We start from the raw sequence: 18,608 nt of genomic DNA, 5'->3' as shown, positions 1-18,608 counted from the left end.
TATGCAATTTTAGGTTTAAAGTCAGAACTTTTACTTTTTTCTAGCCTACCAACTGGTCTCTTGGGCTGGACTAGTGAAGAAAGTATGGGAGAAAAGGCTCTGAAACATTATTCATATCCCAGCTATCTCTGTCCCTTTACCAACAGTGTTTGTCTTTGAGAAGTTTGTTCCCATCCACTTTCCTGTATTTCTGAACGTGATGATGATGGGCAGTGAGTCTTGTTACCATCTTTGCCAGATGAATCTTGAGGAATGTGTAGCTGGAGATTCTGACTACTTTGGCAGAGGGCACCCTGGTATCCTGCCTTGGACTTTTTAATTGGGAATTTGACATGATGATAATATAATCAGCTAAAAGGATTGTTTTGTCTTTACTGACCTGTGTTGGTAATCTCTATTTTCTTACTCTCTCCTTCCACTGCCCCCCCCCCTTTGAAGCACACAAGTGTGGAAAGTGAGGCGAATCTCCATTCTTCCTCCAGCACTTTCTCTACCACATCCAGCACAGTCTCTGCACCTCCCCCAGTGGTCAGCGTCTCCTCCAGTCTCAATAGTGGCAGTAGCCTAGGTCTTAGCCTAGGCAGCAACTCCACCGTCACAGCCTCGACTCGAAGCTCAGTTGCTACGACTTCAGGTAGCCTTGTAAGCGGATGGCATTCCTCTGGGATGGAGGAGATAAGTAATTGTGTGACAGGATAAAAATGTAATGTCTCTTCTAGGAAAAGCTCCTCCCAACCTCCCTCCTGGGGTCCCGCCATTGTTGCCTAATCCGTATATTATGGCTCCAGGGCTGTTACATGCCTATCCGGTAAGTGGGGCTGAAGGGTCTTTTCTAAAAGGTGAGGATGGTGTGGCTGCTCTTGTTATAGCTCTAGCTTCAGGTGGAAGACCATACAGTTGTCCCTTGGTATACACTGGGGATTGGTTCTAGTACCCCTGCTTTACCAAAACTCGCACATACTCAAGCCTGCCATTGGACCTGCAGAACCTCAGTATATGCAGGTTTCTAAGGCCAAAGGCCAGCATATTCACCTGGAATCTCTTTTAGTTTCTTAGAGAATTCTTTTCTCTAGTTGGATTGATTGTGTAATTCTGGGGGTCTGACCTCCAAGCAGAGTTCCCTGACTCATTCTAGGACTGTCTGAGAATAAGTGGCTGACAGTAGTAGCTTTCTGCCCTGGTGTATCTTTTATCATCTTTAAGTATTTGGTACCTATTAAGATGAAAGGTATTTATGAAAAAATTTTAAAGATTCTTGTTCTTAGCCAGGCATAGTGGCTTAAGCCTATAATGCTAGCACTCTGGGAGGCCGAGGCAGGAAGATTGCTTGAGCTCAGGAGTTTGAGACCAAGCCTGAGAAAGAGCGAGACCCCATCTCTAGTAAAAATAGAAACATTAGTCGGGCGTTCTGGCATGCACCTGTAGTCCCAGCTACTCAGGAGGCTGAGCCAGGAGGATCACTTGAGCCCAAGAGTTTGAGGTTGCAGTGAGCTACAGTGATGCCACTGTACTCTACCCAGGGCAACAGAGGGAGATTCTGTCTCCAAAAAAATAAACAAAAAAAAGACCAGCCTGGGTAACATAGTGAGACCCCATCTCTACTGGGAAAAAAAAAAAAAATTAGCCAGGTGTGGTGGTATGCTCTTATACTCCTAGCTACTCTGGAGGCTGAGGCAAGAGGATTGCTTGAGCCCAGGAGTTCAAGGCTGAAGTGAGCTCTAATCATACCATTCCACTTAAGCCTGGGTGACAGAGCAAGACTCTGTCTCTTTTAAAAAAAAAGGCAAAAAAAACCTGTTCTTGTCTTCATAGAGGAAGGCTAGATAAACATCACATACATGAAACATCCAGATAGGACTCTTATGCATTTTTTTTAAACAATAACACTACCTTAGTACCCAGAAATTAGAGAAAACAAGAATAAAATAAGTCCTTGGCTGGGCGTGGTGGCTCACGCCTGTAATCCTAGCACTCTGGGAGGCCGAGGTGGGCGGATCCCTGGAGGTCAGGAGTTCGAGACCAAGCCTGAGCAAGAGCGAGACCCCATCTCTACTAAATATAGAAAAAATTAGCTGGGCATGGAGGCACATGCCTATAGTCCCAGACTGAGGCAGGAGGATCGCTTGAGCCAGGAGTTTGAGGTTGCCGTGAGCTAGGCTGATGCCACTGCACTCACCTGGGTAATAGAGTGAGTCTCTGTCTCAAAAAAAATTAATCCTTTCTGGAGGAGATAAATTTTTAAGCCTGATTTTGAAGGCTATGAGAGGATAGATTGGTAGAATAGTGAGTAAAGCAAACTATTCATATATAACTTATGTCTGCCCTGTTGCTGCCAAGAGGCCAGCCTAGTTGAGTCAGTGGTATGTAGCTTCAAAGACAGCTTCAAGACCTTTCATGAGTCATTTAATGTCTTTGTACTTCACTGTTTTCTTCTTAAAGAAAACTGAAGGAAATAGTCTATGACCTGCTCTAACCAAGAATGAGGATGAATGTTTCTTTTAGAATTGGCCTATCCCTTAGCTCCTTGGTTTGCTAACATGACCAGTTCCCATTATTGTTACATATTTATATCTTTCAGCCACAAGTATATGGTTACGACGACTTGCAGATGCTTCAGACAAGATTTCCATTGGTGAGTATGTGGGGCACAGCTTTGGAAAAGAGTGATTCTAAAATTAGTGTTGGCAGGATTATCTCAAATGTTCCATTGATAAGTTACAGGTATTGCTCTTTGTCATGCCATCTCTCCATACACACACTTTAAGATATATTAGAATATAGGGACTTGGAGGGTTGGTTCTAATAGAAGGTATCTTTTTTTTTTTAAATCAGAGTTGTGGCATCTTTGAAGTAAATACATTTTAACCTAATCCGTAGTCCAATAGTACGATGGAACTCTCTGGGTGCTTTCCGTATGTCCCAAACACTTTAAATTACAGAAAGAAAGATCCGTTTTCTCAGTAGAATAAGCAGAATAATTAGATTGATAGGAATGATGTCTAGAGTGTTGGAAATATTATTGATCCTGATGCACCTTGATAGGTTTTCAAGTGAGCATACCCGTAGACCTTGCCTGACTGGGCTAATGGCCAGGCAGGGGGGACAGTGTATGCAAGAGTAATTTGGAGTTCGTGCCAGCTCTAGCCAGCTTAATCAATGGCTGGATAAATTGCAGTACTCTAACATTCTTCTGCTTTTCACCCTGTACAAATAATTCTCATATTGGAGAATGAGTGCATTGAATCTCTGCTCTTTTATTCCTCTTTTCTAGGATTACTACAGCATCCCATTTCCCACACCCACCACTCCGCTGACTGGGAGGGATGGTAGCCTGGCCAGCAACCCTTATTCTGGTAGGACTGAGATGGGGCTGAATAAAGGGAGATGGTGTTGAGATTGATAGCAGAATACTGATTAGCATCAGGAAGGGACCTGGTTCTCACCTTAATTAAGGTTCTTTGGTAGAAGTATAGAATGGAAATCAGGGTTGGTAGATTCAGAATCCTGCTTAAGGTGGACATGTGGCAGCTTTTTACTTTTCATCCCACTTTTTATTGTCTTCCTGTTATTTCTAGATGATATCTTGACTTGGTTTCAAGCCATTCTCCAGCTTTTTCTGGAAAGTACAGTGGTTGACCTGGCCTTCTGTGCTCATCTCTGCCCCTGTACTCTACTCATAGTGGCAGTCTCATTGCCTTGCTGGGCCTTGGGCCTCCTTTTTTTTGCCTGACCTATCATTGTCCTTCAAGTCTGGCACAGGGTGTTCCCCATGGAGGAGGAGAGAGGAGGAAGAAGGGGGAAGATGAAAGAGAACACGAGTGGGCAGAGAAATCGTGCAGGAGCTTTATTCTGGGAGCCTATCTCTGCCACAGTATTGCACAGTTACTCAGCATTAGTCTTTGACTAGCACTGGGCTAAGTATGTGCTGAGCAATGCTACGTAGAGCCACAAAGAAATGTAATTCAGGGAATTGAACTTCAACAGTCTTTGAACGGAACCTCTTAGAATTATGTGAAACCAGAAGAGGTAATTCTACGCTGGTGTTGGGGTGAAAGAGGCAGGTACATTTAGCCTCTCCTGTCACAGGTGACCTCACAAAATTCGGCCGTGGGGATGCCTCCTCCCCAGCCCCGGCCACAACCTTGGCCCAACCCCAACAGAACCAGACGCAGACTCACCACACCACGCAGCAGACATTCCTGAACCCGGCGCTGCCTCCTGGCTACAGTTACACCAGCCTGCCATACTACACAGGGGTCCCGGGCCTCCCCAGCACCTTCCAGTATGGGCCTGCTGTGTTCCCTGTGAGTACCTGGCCTTGGTCTGTCCTTGTGGTAAAGGATCCTAGCCCTGAGCACCATCCTAGCTACTTTAGTAATGGATAAGAAGGAACAGTTTCCACCTCCAGCCTGCTTCTGCCCTGGGAGAGGGAGTGGGGGTGGAACTGGTAGAATGAGGATAGAGATTGCCTGTTCTTAGAATTAGCCACAGGGGGAATGTGATACCATATATCTTTGCTTCACTCAGGCTGTCATTCATTCCCTGCTCCCAGTGCCCCTTTCCCTTCCTCTAGACTACCATTTCTTTCTTTTTTTTTTTTTTTGAGACAGAGTCTCACTCTGTTGCCCGGGCTAGAGTGAGTGCCGTGGCGTCAGCCTAGCTCACAGCAACCTCAAACTCCTGGGCTTAAGTGATCCTACTGCCTCAGCCTCCCGAGTAGCTGGGACTACAGGCATGCGCCACCGTGCCCGGCTAATTTTTTGTATATATATATTTTAGTTGTCCATATAATTTCTTTCTATTTTTAGTAGAGACGGGGTCTCGCTCTTGCTCAGGCTGGTCTCGAACTCCTGACCTCCAGCGATCCACCCGCCTCGGCCTCCCAGAGTGCTAGGATTACAGGCATGAGCCACCGCGCCCGGCCTAGACTACCATTTCTTGACTTCACTGGTAGATTCCAAAAATACTAGTAAGCCCATTTCACCAAGCCAACTGTGGCCAGCCTATATCAGGATATATAGCCATTTGAATGTATAGTCCCTGGAGTAGGACAAGTGGGACAAATGGTATTCTGCTGCCATTTCATTGTAGTTTTGGCCTTTTTGCTCTTTAGGTGGCTCCTACCTCTTCCAAGCAGCATGGTGTGAATGTCAGTGTGAATGCATCGGCCACCCCTTTCCAACAGCCGAGTGGATATGGGTCTCATGGATACAACACTGGTAAGCTCACCTTGGCCCTGGCTCGGTGGTATCTGTGGGATGTTATTGGATGAATTTCAGGCAGAAAGACTTGGTGTTGAGAAAATGGGGTTGGTGAGGGTGTGCTGCTGCTCCAGATATGATTGTTAATGCTTGACTGACTTGGGTGTCTGTGGGAGCAGCACCAACAGAGGAGCTTGATACTAGGACATGTGTCTGCTATTCATGATGGGAATGTCCAAGCATGTGTGTTGGCTAATAGAATATGTTGACTGGCCAAAAGTTTGGGTGGGAAGTAGGGCAGGGAGCCCCAAGATTTTGCTGAAATGTCAGTGGAGGCAAGTGCTAATATGTATGATACTAATAGTACAAAAGGGTATATATTCAGTGATTAGAAGGATTGAGTGGGTTTATAGCTAGCACACTATGATAGGTTTGGCTTAAATTTCTTTGTAGTACTACTTTTCTTATGTGGCTCCTTGTTTATTCCCTAGCTAGAAGACCTAAGACATGGGGAGGAAGGAGTAGGCATGACTACTCCATAGAGTGAGAATTGGACTGGGAGAGTTGGACCTTTAGGTTCCTTCATTTGTATGGCTGGTCTCTTTGCAAAGTCCATTTGCACATTTGATGTCAGGGAGGGAAGTGTAGGAATCCTCTGGATAGGTACTGACCTAAAAGATACTTAGCCTATCCCTTGCTTCCATACCTGCAGTTTCCTCCTCTTTTGGAGGACAGGGAGTGAGAAGCAGTCTTTGAATAAAACAATTTCGTCTACTTTTTTCAGTGACTTGTAGGTGAATATGGGGAGTAGGTTGCTGCGATTGCTAGGGGTTGAGGGATGTCCTTCAAAGCTGTCAGCTCAATTACAGTTTCATGGTGATTTGGATGGAGCAAGTGGGCTCTAGGTGGGTAAATTGCCCAAGGTTTTCAATAATTGGGAAACTGTCTGAGCTGACTACAGAAGGCAGTAAGGCTAGGAACTAACAACCAAGGTGGAGCTTTGAATTGTGCTGTATGACTTAGAGTGAGTCATGATTTAAATTAAAGAAATCCTGAGAAGCATCATTGAAATTTTTTATCTACCTCCTTGTGGCCACCTCTTTTCACTGAGCAAGGTCCACCCTAATCCTTGATGGGGAGAATCACAAGCTTTTTTACTTGGAGTGGCCCCATTCCGAGAACATTTTAGGTGTAAGTCGTAGCTGGAACAGGCTCAAGAATTTTAAGAGGTAGGTGATTAATATAAGAGAATTGGCATACCCAATCATGGAAATCCTAGCTTCTCATCTCCCTTAAGATTTCAGAAACCTGTTGTAACAGCCCTTTGAGAACCCCCAGTTCCTAACCCCACAGAGGGCTCTTGTCATTCTATTCCTCATCAACCTCTAAATTCATTTATTTTTATGTATTTGATTCCTTTTAGGAAGAAAATATCCACCCCCTTACAAGCATTTCTGGACGGCTGAGAGCTAATTTGGCCCAAGGCTGGGGGCTATGTTTTGTGTGTGTGTATAAATTTGCACTGAAGTCTTGTTTCAGAAACCAGACCACTGAGGAGAGCCTGCTGAGCTGAGGCCATGGCCTGCGTGGCTTGGGGAAATGAGTTGGTGGATACCTTCTGGGCTTTTGAACTTGCGTCTCCCCCATTTTCCTCTCCCCCATGTGTCTGACCCTGTCTTACCCATTTCGAGTTCAAGCGGTGCAGCACCTCCGAAGCATCAATGCACACACCTGCTGTTGCTTTTGATTTCTGGAAGGCATGTAGTTTCAACTTGTAACAAAAAATATTTGTAGTCTTCAATAAACTGTGGTATTTCTTTAGCTAACTCTGGCGTTCTTTCCGTGCATGTCTTTCTGGACACTAGGAACCAATGTTGTGCTATGTGTGGATGAAGGGTGGAGGGTGGCCTTTTCAATCAAACCCCAGCATAGCCAAAGTACTGTTAACTTTTCAGTATGATGGTTTTATTAAAGTGGGGGGAGGGGAAACAGCCTCAGTTTCCAGCCTGTTGATTGGTTGGTAAAGAAAACTATTTGTAGAAAATCCCTGATTCCCCATGCTTATATTGCTTCACTTTTCCATTTAGATCTTCCCTTTGCCTCTGACATAAGCAGCGGGAAAAGGACAAATAAGTTTGGAGTGTCATGTTTTGGTGAAAGGCAAAATAGATGGTGTTCAGAGCTGTTAAAGAAGTATCTTCCAAGGCTTAAGTCCCACATCTGGTTCCCAAAGGCCAAGTGGCTGAGATCTGATAAAAGTTCCTAGTGATCAGCTAGTTGATGACTCGGGCTTTGTGGAAACTGTGCTAGCCTAGAACATGGTCTTAGTCCCTCGATGGCTTATTAGAGATTGTGGATTATAAGTCGTTTTGCACTTGTGGGTGTAGCTAAGGATGTGTGGGAGTGGTTTGGTTAGACATCTAGACTATGGAAATTCTAATCCCCACCCAGCCCAACCATCAGCCCTTTGTTTATAGAGTTAACTTAGAGAGGTCACCATCCTTGGTTAATTGGAAACCAAAGTGTTCAGCTTTCCTTGTATTTGTTCTCAGCCCTCTGGAATAATTTTGCTCTGTGGAGTGTGACCAATTTCCCAGGGGCTCTCATGCTGGGAGAGATTGGCTCTTGTTTCTCCTCCGTGCCATCACATCGTGTTGGTATTATCACTGTTGGGAGTGGAGGATAGGCAGGGGGTGTTGATGTTGCAAGGAAAGCAAGAGAACTGAAGATGTTTCTAATAACTGGTGAGGGGTAGAGAAATCCCATTATTTTCTAGGGTCTATAATGCTTAGATTGAGGCTGTTGTGGCCACTACACAGAGTATTCTTATTTTTCCTGCATTTCCAGTCCCTTCAACCCCATATCCAAGATAAGGCCTCTGGACTAGAAGCTAGAAGTTTTTAGCTAGCCTGGTATCTAGAAAGAGTGAGACCAGGTGAGGTCATGTTGGAGCTAAATTTCTCACTACCACCCAGCTTGAGAATCTAGTTAGTCATTTCTCCCCTCCTATGGCAACCTAGCCTCACTTTGCAGAGGGTGACTAAGCTAGCTTTTTTTTTTTGCCTTTGAGGTAAAGATAAATTGTCTCATAACTTATCTTAAAAACGTTCTACTTATATCTTCTTTATTCCATCTTCATTCTCAACCCTTCCATATGAACCTCCTTATCAACTTAGATCTTTACATAACTGAACTCTGTTCTTAAAAGTTATCCCTATTACCCAGTGATTTGCCAGGCACCTGGAGTTTGAAAAGGGAAGGAAAAAAATACTCCATTAGCTCCTTAAGAGGTTCCTGTATTGTTGCCTTTTACTTCAGTGCCTTTAAAGTGTAGAGAGTTGATACTTGGGAGATGGGGAAGTGTTTTCTCTTGCTTGGTTTCTATAGTTCTGTTCTTTTTCCTATTTGGTGTTTGCTTCTCCCAGGAACTATCTGGACTCATGATGTGGGAGGGTTTTCCAATGCCACTTCTTTTGGGAAGATTTTTAAAGTGACTGTCAAAGGTGGGCTTAGCTTTTGAAGGCTACCTTTGTCCTAGGCTTTGGGTTCTGGTTTGAAGAGGGATTGCTGTTGAATTGTGGGTCAAAGGAGGATTCCTTATTTGTGATCTGGTCACTTGAGCACAGTGCTTCTAAAAAACTTTTCCAACAAAGTGCTCCTAACAGCAGAGAAGGAATGTGTACCTCTGAGGGGAAGGATCCAAGTACATAGAAATGCAAAGATTTTCCTGGAGCTTCACTTTATCATCATAGGGACTGATACATCTTTTTTATTTAAAAAAAAAAAAAATCATGCTTTACTTTCCTAGTTAAATTACTTTTCCTCAAATCTTTGTTTAAAATATGCTAGTTTATCCCATGGCTTTTCCTATCTTCTTGACCCATTTCCCTAAAACCTAGGAATTAGAGTGTAGTATGTGTATTTGAGGAGTATAAATTACAATGAGGAGTTTTACTACTTTGGTTTCCTTAAAGTTATAGTGATAGGGAGTTTTTTCAACAGGAAAAAACATGGAAGTCGGGGTATGGGTTAGAGCCTTTATGTCATGGAGAAGCCGAAGTTGTAAACTAAAAGTAACATTTGGTTTTTGTGCTCCACCTATGCTGTAGGAGATAGCCTACTGTCCACTTTCCTATCCCTTCTCACCCCACTGTGCTTAGGCTTAAATTGTGTAAATGGAAATTCATCTTTGTGCCAGCCCTTTAAATCATAAGTATATAGGCTAGACGCTTCAAGACTGGAGAGACTGGACTAAGTGAGCTGAGGCTTTGAGAATGAAAGTGCTCTTGGGGATTAAATTGGACCACTCCTTTAGTTCCTACTTTATGTTGTGGGGGCATGGATTTTAAGCCCAAAAATGTCTCTTCAGCAAGAGAAATAGCCAGACTACCAAAGTCTTCAGGGGCAGGATTGAGTGTAGTTTGGGTAGGTTGATTTGAAATGGACATTAAAATTAAAAGTTTATTAATTCCTGTTGGGTTTTGGCACAAAAGTGTTTTGAAAATTGTATATCCTAGTAAGGCTTGGTTATATGCCCCTTGTCCTCCAAAAAACAACTTGCCTCACTCTCTCATACATATACTCAGCACACTCCTGGAAAGAGCAAAAGAACCTTTAGGGAGACTTTGTGTCATGAACTCATTTCTCAGGACTAATGTGAAGCTGGAAAACAGACCAAAATTCCCTTGCAGTGGTATAGCTAGAAAGGCTACAGATAACACCGCATCCCAGAAATAGGGACCAGGCAGCTAGCTGAGCTAATCCTCCTGTCTGTTTCCTCCTCCCCCAGGTGTATCAGTCACCTCCAGTAACACGGGCGTGCCAGATATCTCGGGTTCTGTGTACTCCAAAACCCAGGTAGGTGCCTGGCTCTGGACAGAAGTGGAAAAAGAGAGATGGACATAAAGGAGGTGGAGTTGAAATGGTAGAAATAGAGTAGACAAGAATAGCCTTAGGAAAGGTGTCAGGAATCCCACTCTACCTTTTCTAAATGAATGGTCTTCTCTAGACTTCGTTTCTCTTAAGAAGGTTAAATTTAGCCCTCTGAGAAAAAAACGAGAGAAATGTAAATAGGAAGGTGAGGTGTGGCAAATTGTTGTGTCATGTGATTTACTGTGCAACTATCCTGGTCCTTTTACCAACCTACTCCCAAACTTTTTCATAACTTTCCAAGAGAATGAGTATGGGAATGAAGTTAATTCCATTCTTTGTGAGTTAATCTGTAATAAAAAGGGGGAATGGGAAAGGAGACAACCCCGAAACTAAGTGAAGCATTTGAGTTATCCACGGGTTTGTGTTGTGTTGCTTTTATCCTCCATCAACATAAATGAAAGCTTGTGGTTGCTCATGCCTATAATCCCAGCACTTTGGGAGGCCAAGGCAAGGATCATTTGAGTCTAGGAGTTTGAGATCAGCCTGGGCAACATAGTGAGATCCCCTCTCTACACAAAATTTCCAAATAGCTGAGCATGATGGTGCACATCTGTAGTCCCAGCTACTTGGGAGGCTGAGGTGGAAGGATTGCTTGAGCCCAGCAGTTCAAGGTTACAGTGAGCTATGATCATGCCACTATACTCTAGCCTGGGCAAACAGTGAGGTCCTGTCTCTTTAAAAAAAAAAAAACAAAAAAAAAAAACACATTAGGGGGGAGAGGTTAAAAAAATTAAAAAGATAAATAATAATAATTAAAAAGCTTGCTATAAAGTGTTAGAGGTTTGGGGGAAGTGCTTCATGACCAAGAGCTTCAACACTTCAAACATCTCAGTGTGTATTTATGTTGAAATATCCAAGGAGTTCTAATTTCTGCCCAACTCCAGGAGTAGGATGCCAAGAGTAGTCAGCAAATTTCACTATGTTCATATGTGACATTCAGTTTTACAAAGTGCTTTCACATTCATCCTCTTGTTTGAGCCTTATAACAAGAGAGGTCAGTAGCATCCCTACATATGAGGAAACTGAGGCTGAGAGATTAATTTGCCCAGGATTGCACGGCTATTAAAGAGCAATGCTGGAACTGAGACCTGAATATCTGATTTCAGGTGCACTGTCCCTTCTGTGACACCGTGCTGCTTTCTCAGGGTGGGGGAACTTGGGCTCAGAAACTCCCGGAATTAGTTTGCTGATCCCTTTTACTCTCTCTCCTCCTGGCCTCCTGGATAGCAGTCCTTTGAGAAACAAGGTTTTCATTCCGGTACTCCTGCTGCCTCCTTCAACTTGCCTTCAGCCCTAGGAAGTGGGGGGCCCATCAATCCGGCCACAGCTGCTGCCTACCCACCTGCCCCCTTTATGCACATTCTGACCCCCCATCAGCAGCCGCACTCGCAGATCCTTCACCATCACCTGCAGCAGGATGGCCAGGTAATAGCCCTCCCCCCTCTCCTTTCCCTTCCTCTTTCTTCCTGTCCCTTAAAACTGCCTTCCCTTTCCTTTTCTTACCCTTCCTTACCACCACCTTCACCCAATCCCTCCCTAGCGCCAGCCATGGGCAACAGCACATACAGACACAAGCGCACATAACATGAGCGGCCGGTAAAGGAAATGTCAGAGAAGGGGCCAGATTGAAAGCTTTTTTGCCCAATTCCTTTGGTGCCTCTCTTCCACCTCCTCCCATTGCACAGTTGTCCTGGTCCCATCAGACCTGGGTCACACCTCCCCTCTTACCTCTCCCAGCCTTCCCCCTTCCCTGGCATTATAGCTTTCCCTTCTAATGGTGGAGTTCTATTGTCAAAGTTTGTCCCTTTATTTTCCATATATCCTGGTTCTGCCTCAGCTACCATATTTGCAGATGATTCTCTGTTGCCAGCGCCAGCAGGAGGAGCAGGTAATGAAATTGAATGATGATATGCTTGAACCCACTCCTTTTCAGTCTCCATTTCACCTCCACAGCCTCAGGGAAATTGAAGAGAAAAGACTGCGCGGTCACAAATCGGGATACACAAACACAAACACCTTGCTGAGCTCTCTGGCCTCCCTTCCTTTCTCCTCCTCCCCTCCCCAACACCCTCTTTATATTTCTGCCTTTCCCCAACTCTGGAAAACACCTGGGTTACTGGAATGGAAAAGATTCTTGGGACAGCATCTGAAGCCTGAGGCCTCAGACTCTCTCCTACCTTGCTTGAAATGGACTCAGACAGATGTGATGTGTCGTAGGGGTGGGGATTCGTGGGATGGTGCAAGTAGCCTCTTTAGAGTTTCATCATTGAGCTGGCTGGGGAGCTAGAATAAGGGCTTCCTTGCTCTCAAAGACAGCTTTCCAAATTGAGGCATTCATGGGAATCAATGAAAATGAAATTGCCTTGTGATCACTCATCTCCAAGAACAGGGGAAGATGGTGGGGTAATGGGAGAAGGTAGAATTGAAAATAAGTGGAACTGACTCACTATCTTGTCTCCAAAGGTATCTTGCCCTCTTCATCTTTTCCTTATTTAAAGGTCAAAAATGCCTTCTTGCTTGTAAGAGAGAGGCTCTAGCTGCTTTGTAGACCGTATTTTCTATAGTTGAGAACTAACAGTAGTAAGGGGAATGGGAGAGCAAGACAATTTGCACATCTCCACCTGAAGATGTTACAAGTTTGTCACACTAACTAGATACTTTTTTCCTCCCCATCATCGTCCCATTCCCCTGCAGACGGGCAGCGGGCAACGTAGCCAGACCAGCTCCATCCCGCAGAAGCCCCAGACCAACAAGTCTGCCTACAACAGCTACAGCTGGGGGGCCAACTGAGGCCCTGACCCTCTTCTCCTGGTCCCATCTTCTCAGAGGGCTTCTCAGCCTGGAAACTATGGAAACAGCATCAAAGAGAGAAAGGAATGTGGGGGGGTTCCGCTGCTCCCCACCCCCAGCGGCCCACCCCATGCCTCAGCTTCATGTCTGTCCCGTTCCCATACCATCCCCACCCTGTTGTATGTATTATAGGATTTGTATTTTCTCCTTTTTTTTTTTTCCCCCCTTCCTTTCCTCTTCCTCCTCCTCCTCCTCCCCCCTTGCATTCAAGATTATGAAACTTTGCTGTGGGCCTTGCCCTTCCTTCACTTTGTCCTGTTCACCCTGGTGGTGTACGGGTGAGGTGGGGAGGGAGGACCCCCAAATATATATCAGCCCAACAGCCCTAAGTCTCCTCCTTTATTATTAGGAAAACAAAACAACAACAAAAAAAATGGCGTCATATGAACAGCATTGTCAGATGAATTAGTTGAAGTGTTCTTTTTTTTTTTGTACTGTGTCCTCAAATTTAATGGATTAATGTGTCTTGTATATATAAAAAGAAAACCTCTACCTTCAGCCTCTGCCCATTCTTGCTTCGTCTAGGATATCCTCAGTCTCGTCGATGACCAGCTTGGTGAATAAGTATTACTGTACCAACGGGGCCTCATCTAGCAGGCCCCCCGAAGGCAGTGGAATAAAGTGAAATCTTCGCCCTTTAAGAACTCCTTTGACCTTAATGTGCTAGTAGTATCTTGTCCCTGAGGGGATTCCCTTCCCTTCACCCCTAAGCATTTCATAACTGGTGACTGGAAAGAACCACCATAAATTTTTATTTCCTCCAGAAACTGCTACGTCTACAGCCGATTTCACGCAGTAAAGGGAGAGGGCTAGAGGAGATTGGGTGGAAAGGGGAGAGGATTAAGAAGGAGCTGACACCATTTCAAAGGAAAAAACAATGGCTTTATGGAGGTTTTTTTTTGAGACAGAGTATCTGTTGCCTGAGCTAGAGTGCTGTGGTGTCAGCCTAGCTCACAGCAACCTCAAAATCCTGGGCTCAATCGATCCTTCTGCCTCAGCCTCCCAAGTAGCTGGGACTACAGGCATGTGCCACCATGCCCGGCTAATTTTTTTCTATATATATTTTTAGCTGTCCAAACCGTTTTCTATTTTTAGTAGAGACGGGTCTCGCTCTTGCTCAGGCTGGTCTCGAATTCCTGACCTCGAGTGATCCTCCTGCCTCGGCCTCCCAGAGTGCTAGGATTACAGGCATGAGCCACCGCGCCCCATATGGAGTCTTAAGTGTAACTTAGATGGATCCAGGCAAATAAACTGAAAAGAAGTGAGGGAAGCGTGCACTGTTGTCTGGCAAAACTAAAGTTTGGGGTCCGTTCCTCCTAGAAGTAGACTAAAGTACTTCTTGCTGCTTGGGTGCTTTCTTGTGGCATCGCTATACTCAATCCCTTGAAGAGGAGTCGTCTTGAGCAAGGCCTGGCATAGGGATGGGTACAGGAAGGAGAGGTGGAGAGACTCTGAAAATCAATGATAGGAAAAAAGAGATACTTATGGCCCCAAACTCTTCCTTCCCAGGACTTTCCACTATCCTCCCGTCCCTTAAATTTCTCACCAATCCTTTATCTTGCTGGTTGCAGAGCCTGCTTGGAAAAATGAATCCTTTATGGTTATGACAGACTCCTTCCTAGCTGGAAAGGAGGAAGTCCTTGCGTTCCCATGCCTTTATCACTACTCAATTCTGGGGAATTCAATACTAGAAGGAGCTTAGTAAAACGTTTTTGTCCACCCGATACCAGATGGCACCTAGGTCAGTCTAGAAACAAAGAAGACCGAGAAGGAGGCAAGGTGGCTTCTACTGGCCGTCCCCGGGTGTGGTTAGCCAGGGGTGAGGAAGGGCCTCACACCGATCCATTTGTGCGGTTAGGCTGCCCTCTGGCGGCTTTACCTGGGTACTATCCAGAATCAAACCCTCGAAACACCTTTTTGGACCGGGTTGGTCTGCAGGAAGAAGAATGGGCTTAGGAGGGAGGTGGTTATTTGAAAATGGAAGTTCGTCGTGCCCATTTCCCTAATAGGAATCTGGCCTCTCAAAGGTGGGGTAAAGTCCGTCTTCAAATTTGAGAGCCCTTCCACGTCCGGCTGAGAGTCATTTTACGACAGTGTGTCCGGATCGCGGGCTTGCTTTCCGGTAACGTGGACTGACGCCTCGCTCAATTTCCGACAGCGTAACGCAGGCAGCCCCCTGGTGCGAATGGGCCACGGTAGGCGTTCGAAGGTTCGAGTCCCAATACGGGAATGAGCTTGTTTGACCTTTTCCGGGGTTTTTTCGGCTTTCCTGGACCTCGGAGGTGAGAATAGGTCCAGCTCGGACAAGGGTGGGGACTTCTGGGGAGAGCTTGACCCCTTACGCCATATTTTTGGAAAAACATTCTCTTCCCCACTCCTTCAACTCCTACGGAGAGGACAGAAGTCGAAACATTGAGCACTCACCGCGCGACCGCGTTGGTCGTTAAGAGGAGAAACAGCACCCTAAGCCTTTCTCCAACCTGGGATGATGCAACAGGGACACGGGTGGGGAAGACAATGGGCATCCGGGGAACAGGACAATGAGCAAGTGAGCAGGAGCTTGGGAGAGAGGGGAATGGCTGGGGGATCCTGAAGAAAAACCGATGGGAGGTGTTTGAAGGGAGTTGCGGGGTGCTGACTGATCAAAACCAGAAAGAATTGTCAGCTGTTATGTTTTGATTTGACAGGTAGTCCTCTAACCCTCTCCCCATCTTCCCAGACCCTTGCTTTTGTCCCACTCTGCCACCATGAGTTGAATTTATGGCTTAAGTAGTGCTGAATCTTGGTGGCCAATCTGCCTCCACTCTCAGCCACAGAGATACCTTTTTTGGAGGGATGACTCGGGATGAAGATGAAGATGAGGAGGAAGAAGAAGAAGAAGGAGCCACGTGGGGCCGTGGGAGCCCGAGGTTTAATGGTCCCCAGCCCACTGAGGAATTTGGCTTCAGCTTCAGCTTCAGTCCAGGAGGAGGGATGCATTTTCATGATAACTTTGGCTTTGATGACCTAGTACGGGATTTCAATAGCATCTTCAGCGAGATGGGGGCCTGGACCTTGCCTTCCCATCCTCCTGGTGTGTGGCTTTCCCTGAGGGAGAACCCATGGTTTCTAGTCAGTTGGTGGGGGAAATTAGGAGCCTGCTGGGAGTAGTTGGGGGATGGGAAGTATAAAAAGACTTGATGATTTCCAGGGAGATTTAAAGAGCCCAAGTCCTTTCCCACCCTAGCATCCACCTTTCACTTTTCTGCAGAACTTCCAGGTCCTGAGTCAGAGACACCTGGTGAGAGACTGCGGGAGGGACAGACACTTCGAGACTCAATGCTTAAGTATCCAGATAGTCACCAGCCCAGGATCTTTGGGGGGGTCTTGGAGAGTGACGCAAGAACTGAATCCCCTAAACCAGCACCAGAATGGGGTTCCCAGAGACCTTTTCATAGGGTGAGTACCCCATCTGGGTCTGAAATGAGAGCCTGTGGGAGACCACTAATAAAGGACAAAGACTGGAATCCTTGGGTGAATCTGATAGACTTGGGTGGGAAGCCTAGGCTCTCCACTTGGTGTATTTATATGTTTTCTATATTAAGCTTCTTGTAGGATTTTCTATGGGAGGAAATGGGAGTTCTGCTGTTTCTTTAAAAAAAAAAAAATCACTGGTCTAGATAATTCTTGGATGAGGCAGAATTGTTTGAGGAGGATAGGAAAGTATTTCAGGAATGCTTTTTGGAAGAAGAATACATAAAACAGCCAGGAAGGAGAAAGGAGTAGGGAAGTAAAACTATCCTGAATGGAACTGTTTCTTCTGGGGAAAGGGGATTTAGAGCAGTTTGAGGTCCATGACCCTTTCAAGTTTCAGATTGGAAGGTATCTTTTTACCTACTGTGGCTTCTTCTGCAGTTTGATGATATATGGCCTGTGACCCCCCATCCTAGAGCCAGAGAGGACAATGGTGAGTCTGGAGGGAGAGGACATTTGCCAGCCCTCTATTATATTATTCTCCTGAAGTTCTGTCTATTCTCCCTCCCTGAAGTTTCTTCCTGCTACACTTGTCTTTTTTTTTTTTTTTTTTTTTTTTTTTTTTACCATGGACCCTTTCCTTCCTGGTTCTTCATATCTTTGCCCTTCCAGATCTTGATTCCCAGGTCTCCCAGGAGGGTCTTGGCCCAGTTTTACAGCCCCAGCCCAAATCTTATTTCAAGAGCATCTCTGTGACCAAGATCACTAGGCCAGATGGGGTGAGTTGAGAGAAAGGGGTAAAGGAAACTGTGGCCAGGGAATGCCCTGGAAAGAGGGATCTGTGTAAAGAAACCACTGAACATAACCTTTAGTGATGTTAGGAATATGGTGGGGACTTCTTGTAGATAGTAGAGGAGCACCGGACTGTGGTGGACAGTGAGGGCCGGACAGAGACCACAGTAACCCGACAAGAGGCAGACAGCAGTCCTAGAAGTGGTAAGTTAAGAGTATGACTCAAAGGGGTCCATCTAAGACTCCTTGGGGAGGGGGAATCTTACTCTTCTACCCTTTAATATTTCCCCCATGTGTCTCTACCCAGTCTCTTTCATTTAGCCTATGTGTATGACTTTCTTCCTTAGATCCAGAATCACCAAGACCTCCAGCCATGGATGATGCCTTTTCCATCCTGGACTTATTCCTAGGACGTTGGTTCCGGTCCCGGTAGCCTTGTTAACCCTCAGTGGCCTTCAGGTCCTTTCCACCTCCCACCAGTTGCCCATTATCAATAAGCTTAGCTTCTCCTGTCACTTTAGGGCCTTGGGTATGTGGAATAGTGAATTTGGGATATGTCAGTATGTCACCCAAACTGACCAATAAAACCTTTATTTATGCTAATTTCTTGGTCTTGGTTTTGTCAAGGCTATTTCACTTTCTAGAACTATCTAGGGTTTCCCAAATTATCTTTTCTTTTTCCTTTTTTTTTTTTTTGAGACAGAGTCTTACTCTGTTGCCTGGGTTAGTGTGCCATGGCATAAACCTAGCTCACAGCAACCTCAAACTCCTCAGCAATCCTTCTGCCTCAGCCTCCCAAGTAGCTGGGACTACATGCATGGGCCACCATGCCTGGCTAATTTTTTTATATATATATTTTTAGCTGTCCATATAATTTCTTTCTATTTTTAGTAGAGACGGGGTCTCGCCCTTGCTCAGGCTGGTCTTGAACTCCTGAGCTCAAACGATTTACCCACCTTGGCCTCCCAGAGTGCTAGGATTACAGGCATGAGCCACCGCACCTGGCCCCCAAATTATCTTGGCCCCCAAACTTCTCCTTATTTCTTAATTTTTTGTTCTACTTCCAAAACCTGATTTTGATAGAAAATGATTTTCCTTAGGAGATAACTAGAGTTAATCCCAGGAAAATTTCTAGAAAGAGATGCATCAGATTCCAAAAAAAGTTGGGATAACTGCTTCCTTGAGTGTGAGATCACTGGATAGTTCATGAGATAATTTGAGGAAGTACATGGGGAAATATTTCTTAAATTACTGACTATGTTTTTGTTTTTAGAGTATTAGAGGAAATATAACTAGCACAAACATTACTAGGTCTTTTTCTCATTAAGACATTTTTAACAGTATGGTTAAGAGTGGCAGATCTTACACGGTTATGTACAT

General features: G+C 45.2%; 2 protein-coding genes and 1 non-coding gene across 23 annotated transcripts in view; all 3 read left to right on the top strand.

The window, feature by feature from the left end:
• The window catches only part of UBAP2L (ubiquitin associated protein 2 like), a 44,168-nt gene extending 30,693 nt beyond the window's left edge, over positions 1 to 13,475 (top strand). For 4 of the 18 annotated variants that reach the window (XM_069480543.1, XM_069480539.1, XM_069480544.1 and 1 more), the window contains exons 19-27: positions 439 to 634; positions 720 to 808; positions 2,579 to 2,632; positions 3,272 to 3,353; positions 4,087 to 4,304; positions 5,114 to 5,219; positions 9,991 to 10,058; positions 11,364 to 11,558; positions 12,828 to 13,475. In XM_069480543.1, coding sequence (XP_069336644.1) covers positions 439 to 634; positions 720 to 808; positions 2,579 to 2,632; positions 3,272 to 3,353; positions 4,087 to 4,304; positions 5,114 to 5,219; positions 9,991 to 10,058; positions 11,364 to 11,558; positions 12,828 to 12,923 — 1,104 coding nt within the window. In that variant the 3' untranslated portion in view covers positions 12,924 to 13,475. The other 14 variants (XM_069480550.1, XM_069480546.1, XM_069480547.1 and 11 more) reach the window with 6 other exon arrangements.
• On the top strand, positions 3,053 to 3,188 carry LOC138391178 (small nucleolar RNA SNORA58). Its single transcript, XR_011234792.1, has one exon. It is a non-coding gene; the product is annotated as a small nucleolar RNA SNORA58 (small nucleolar RNA).
• A 1,597-nt stretch (positions 13,476 to 15,072) lies between the features above and the next one.
• HAX1 (HCLS1 associated protein X-1) lies at positions 15,073 to 17,831 on the top strand. 4 transcript variants are annotated; one of them, XM_069478678.1, is made up of 7 exons: positions 15,073 to 15,265; positions 15,938 to 16,056; positions 16,234 to 16,421; positions 16,878 to 16,929; positions 17,109 to 17,215; positions 17,342 to 17,432; positions 17,576 to 17,831. In XM_069478678.1, the coding sequence occupies exons 1-7, from the start codon at positions 15,213 to 15,215 to the stop codon at positions 17,659 to 17,661; spliced, it is 696 nt and encodes a 231-aa protein (XP_069334779.1). In that variant the 5' UTR covers positions 15,073 to 15,212; the 3' UTR covers positions 17,662 to 17,831. The 4 variants fall into 4 exon arrangements, with proteins under 4 accessions (XP_069334779.1, XP_069334778.1, XP_069334776.1 ...); XM_069478677.1 differs by having other exon boundaries at positions 15,073 to 15,178; positions 15,794 to 16,056; positions 17,576 to 17,814; XM_069478675.1 differs by having other exon boundaries at positions 15,074 to 15,265; positions 15,794 to 16,056.
• The last annotated feature ends 777 nt before the right edge of the window (positions 17,832 to 18,608 follow it).

The sequence above is a fragment of the Eulemur rufifrons genome, chromosome 8 (assembly GCF_041146395.1).
Source record: "Eulemur rufifrons isolate Redbay chromosome 8, OSU_ERuf_1, whole genome shotgun sequence".
Classification (NCBI taxonomy): domain Eukaryota; kingdom Metazoa; phylum Chordata; class Mammalia; order Primates; family Lemuridae; genus Eulemur; species Eulemur rufifrons.
Note: the sequence above shows the minus strand (reverse complement) of the source record. Positions and strands in the feature narration are given on the sequence as shown.

Excerpts from the sequence above, each read along its gene's own strand:
- HAX1 (XM_069478675.1), top strand. The coding sequence starts at position 15,213 with ATGAGCTTGTTTGACCTTTTCCGGGGTTTTTTCGGCTTTCCTGGACCT. Across the intron at positions 16,057-16,233 it reads CTTGCCTTCCCATCCTCCTG|AACTTCCAGGTCCTGAGTCA; the intron begins GTGTGTGGCTTT and ends ACTTTTCTGCAG. Across the intron at positions 17,433-17,575 it reads AGACAGCAGTCCTAGAAGTG|ATCCAGAATCACCAAGACCT; the intron begins GTAAGTTAAGAG and ends TTTCTTCCTTAG.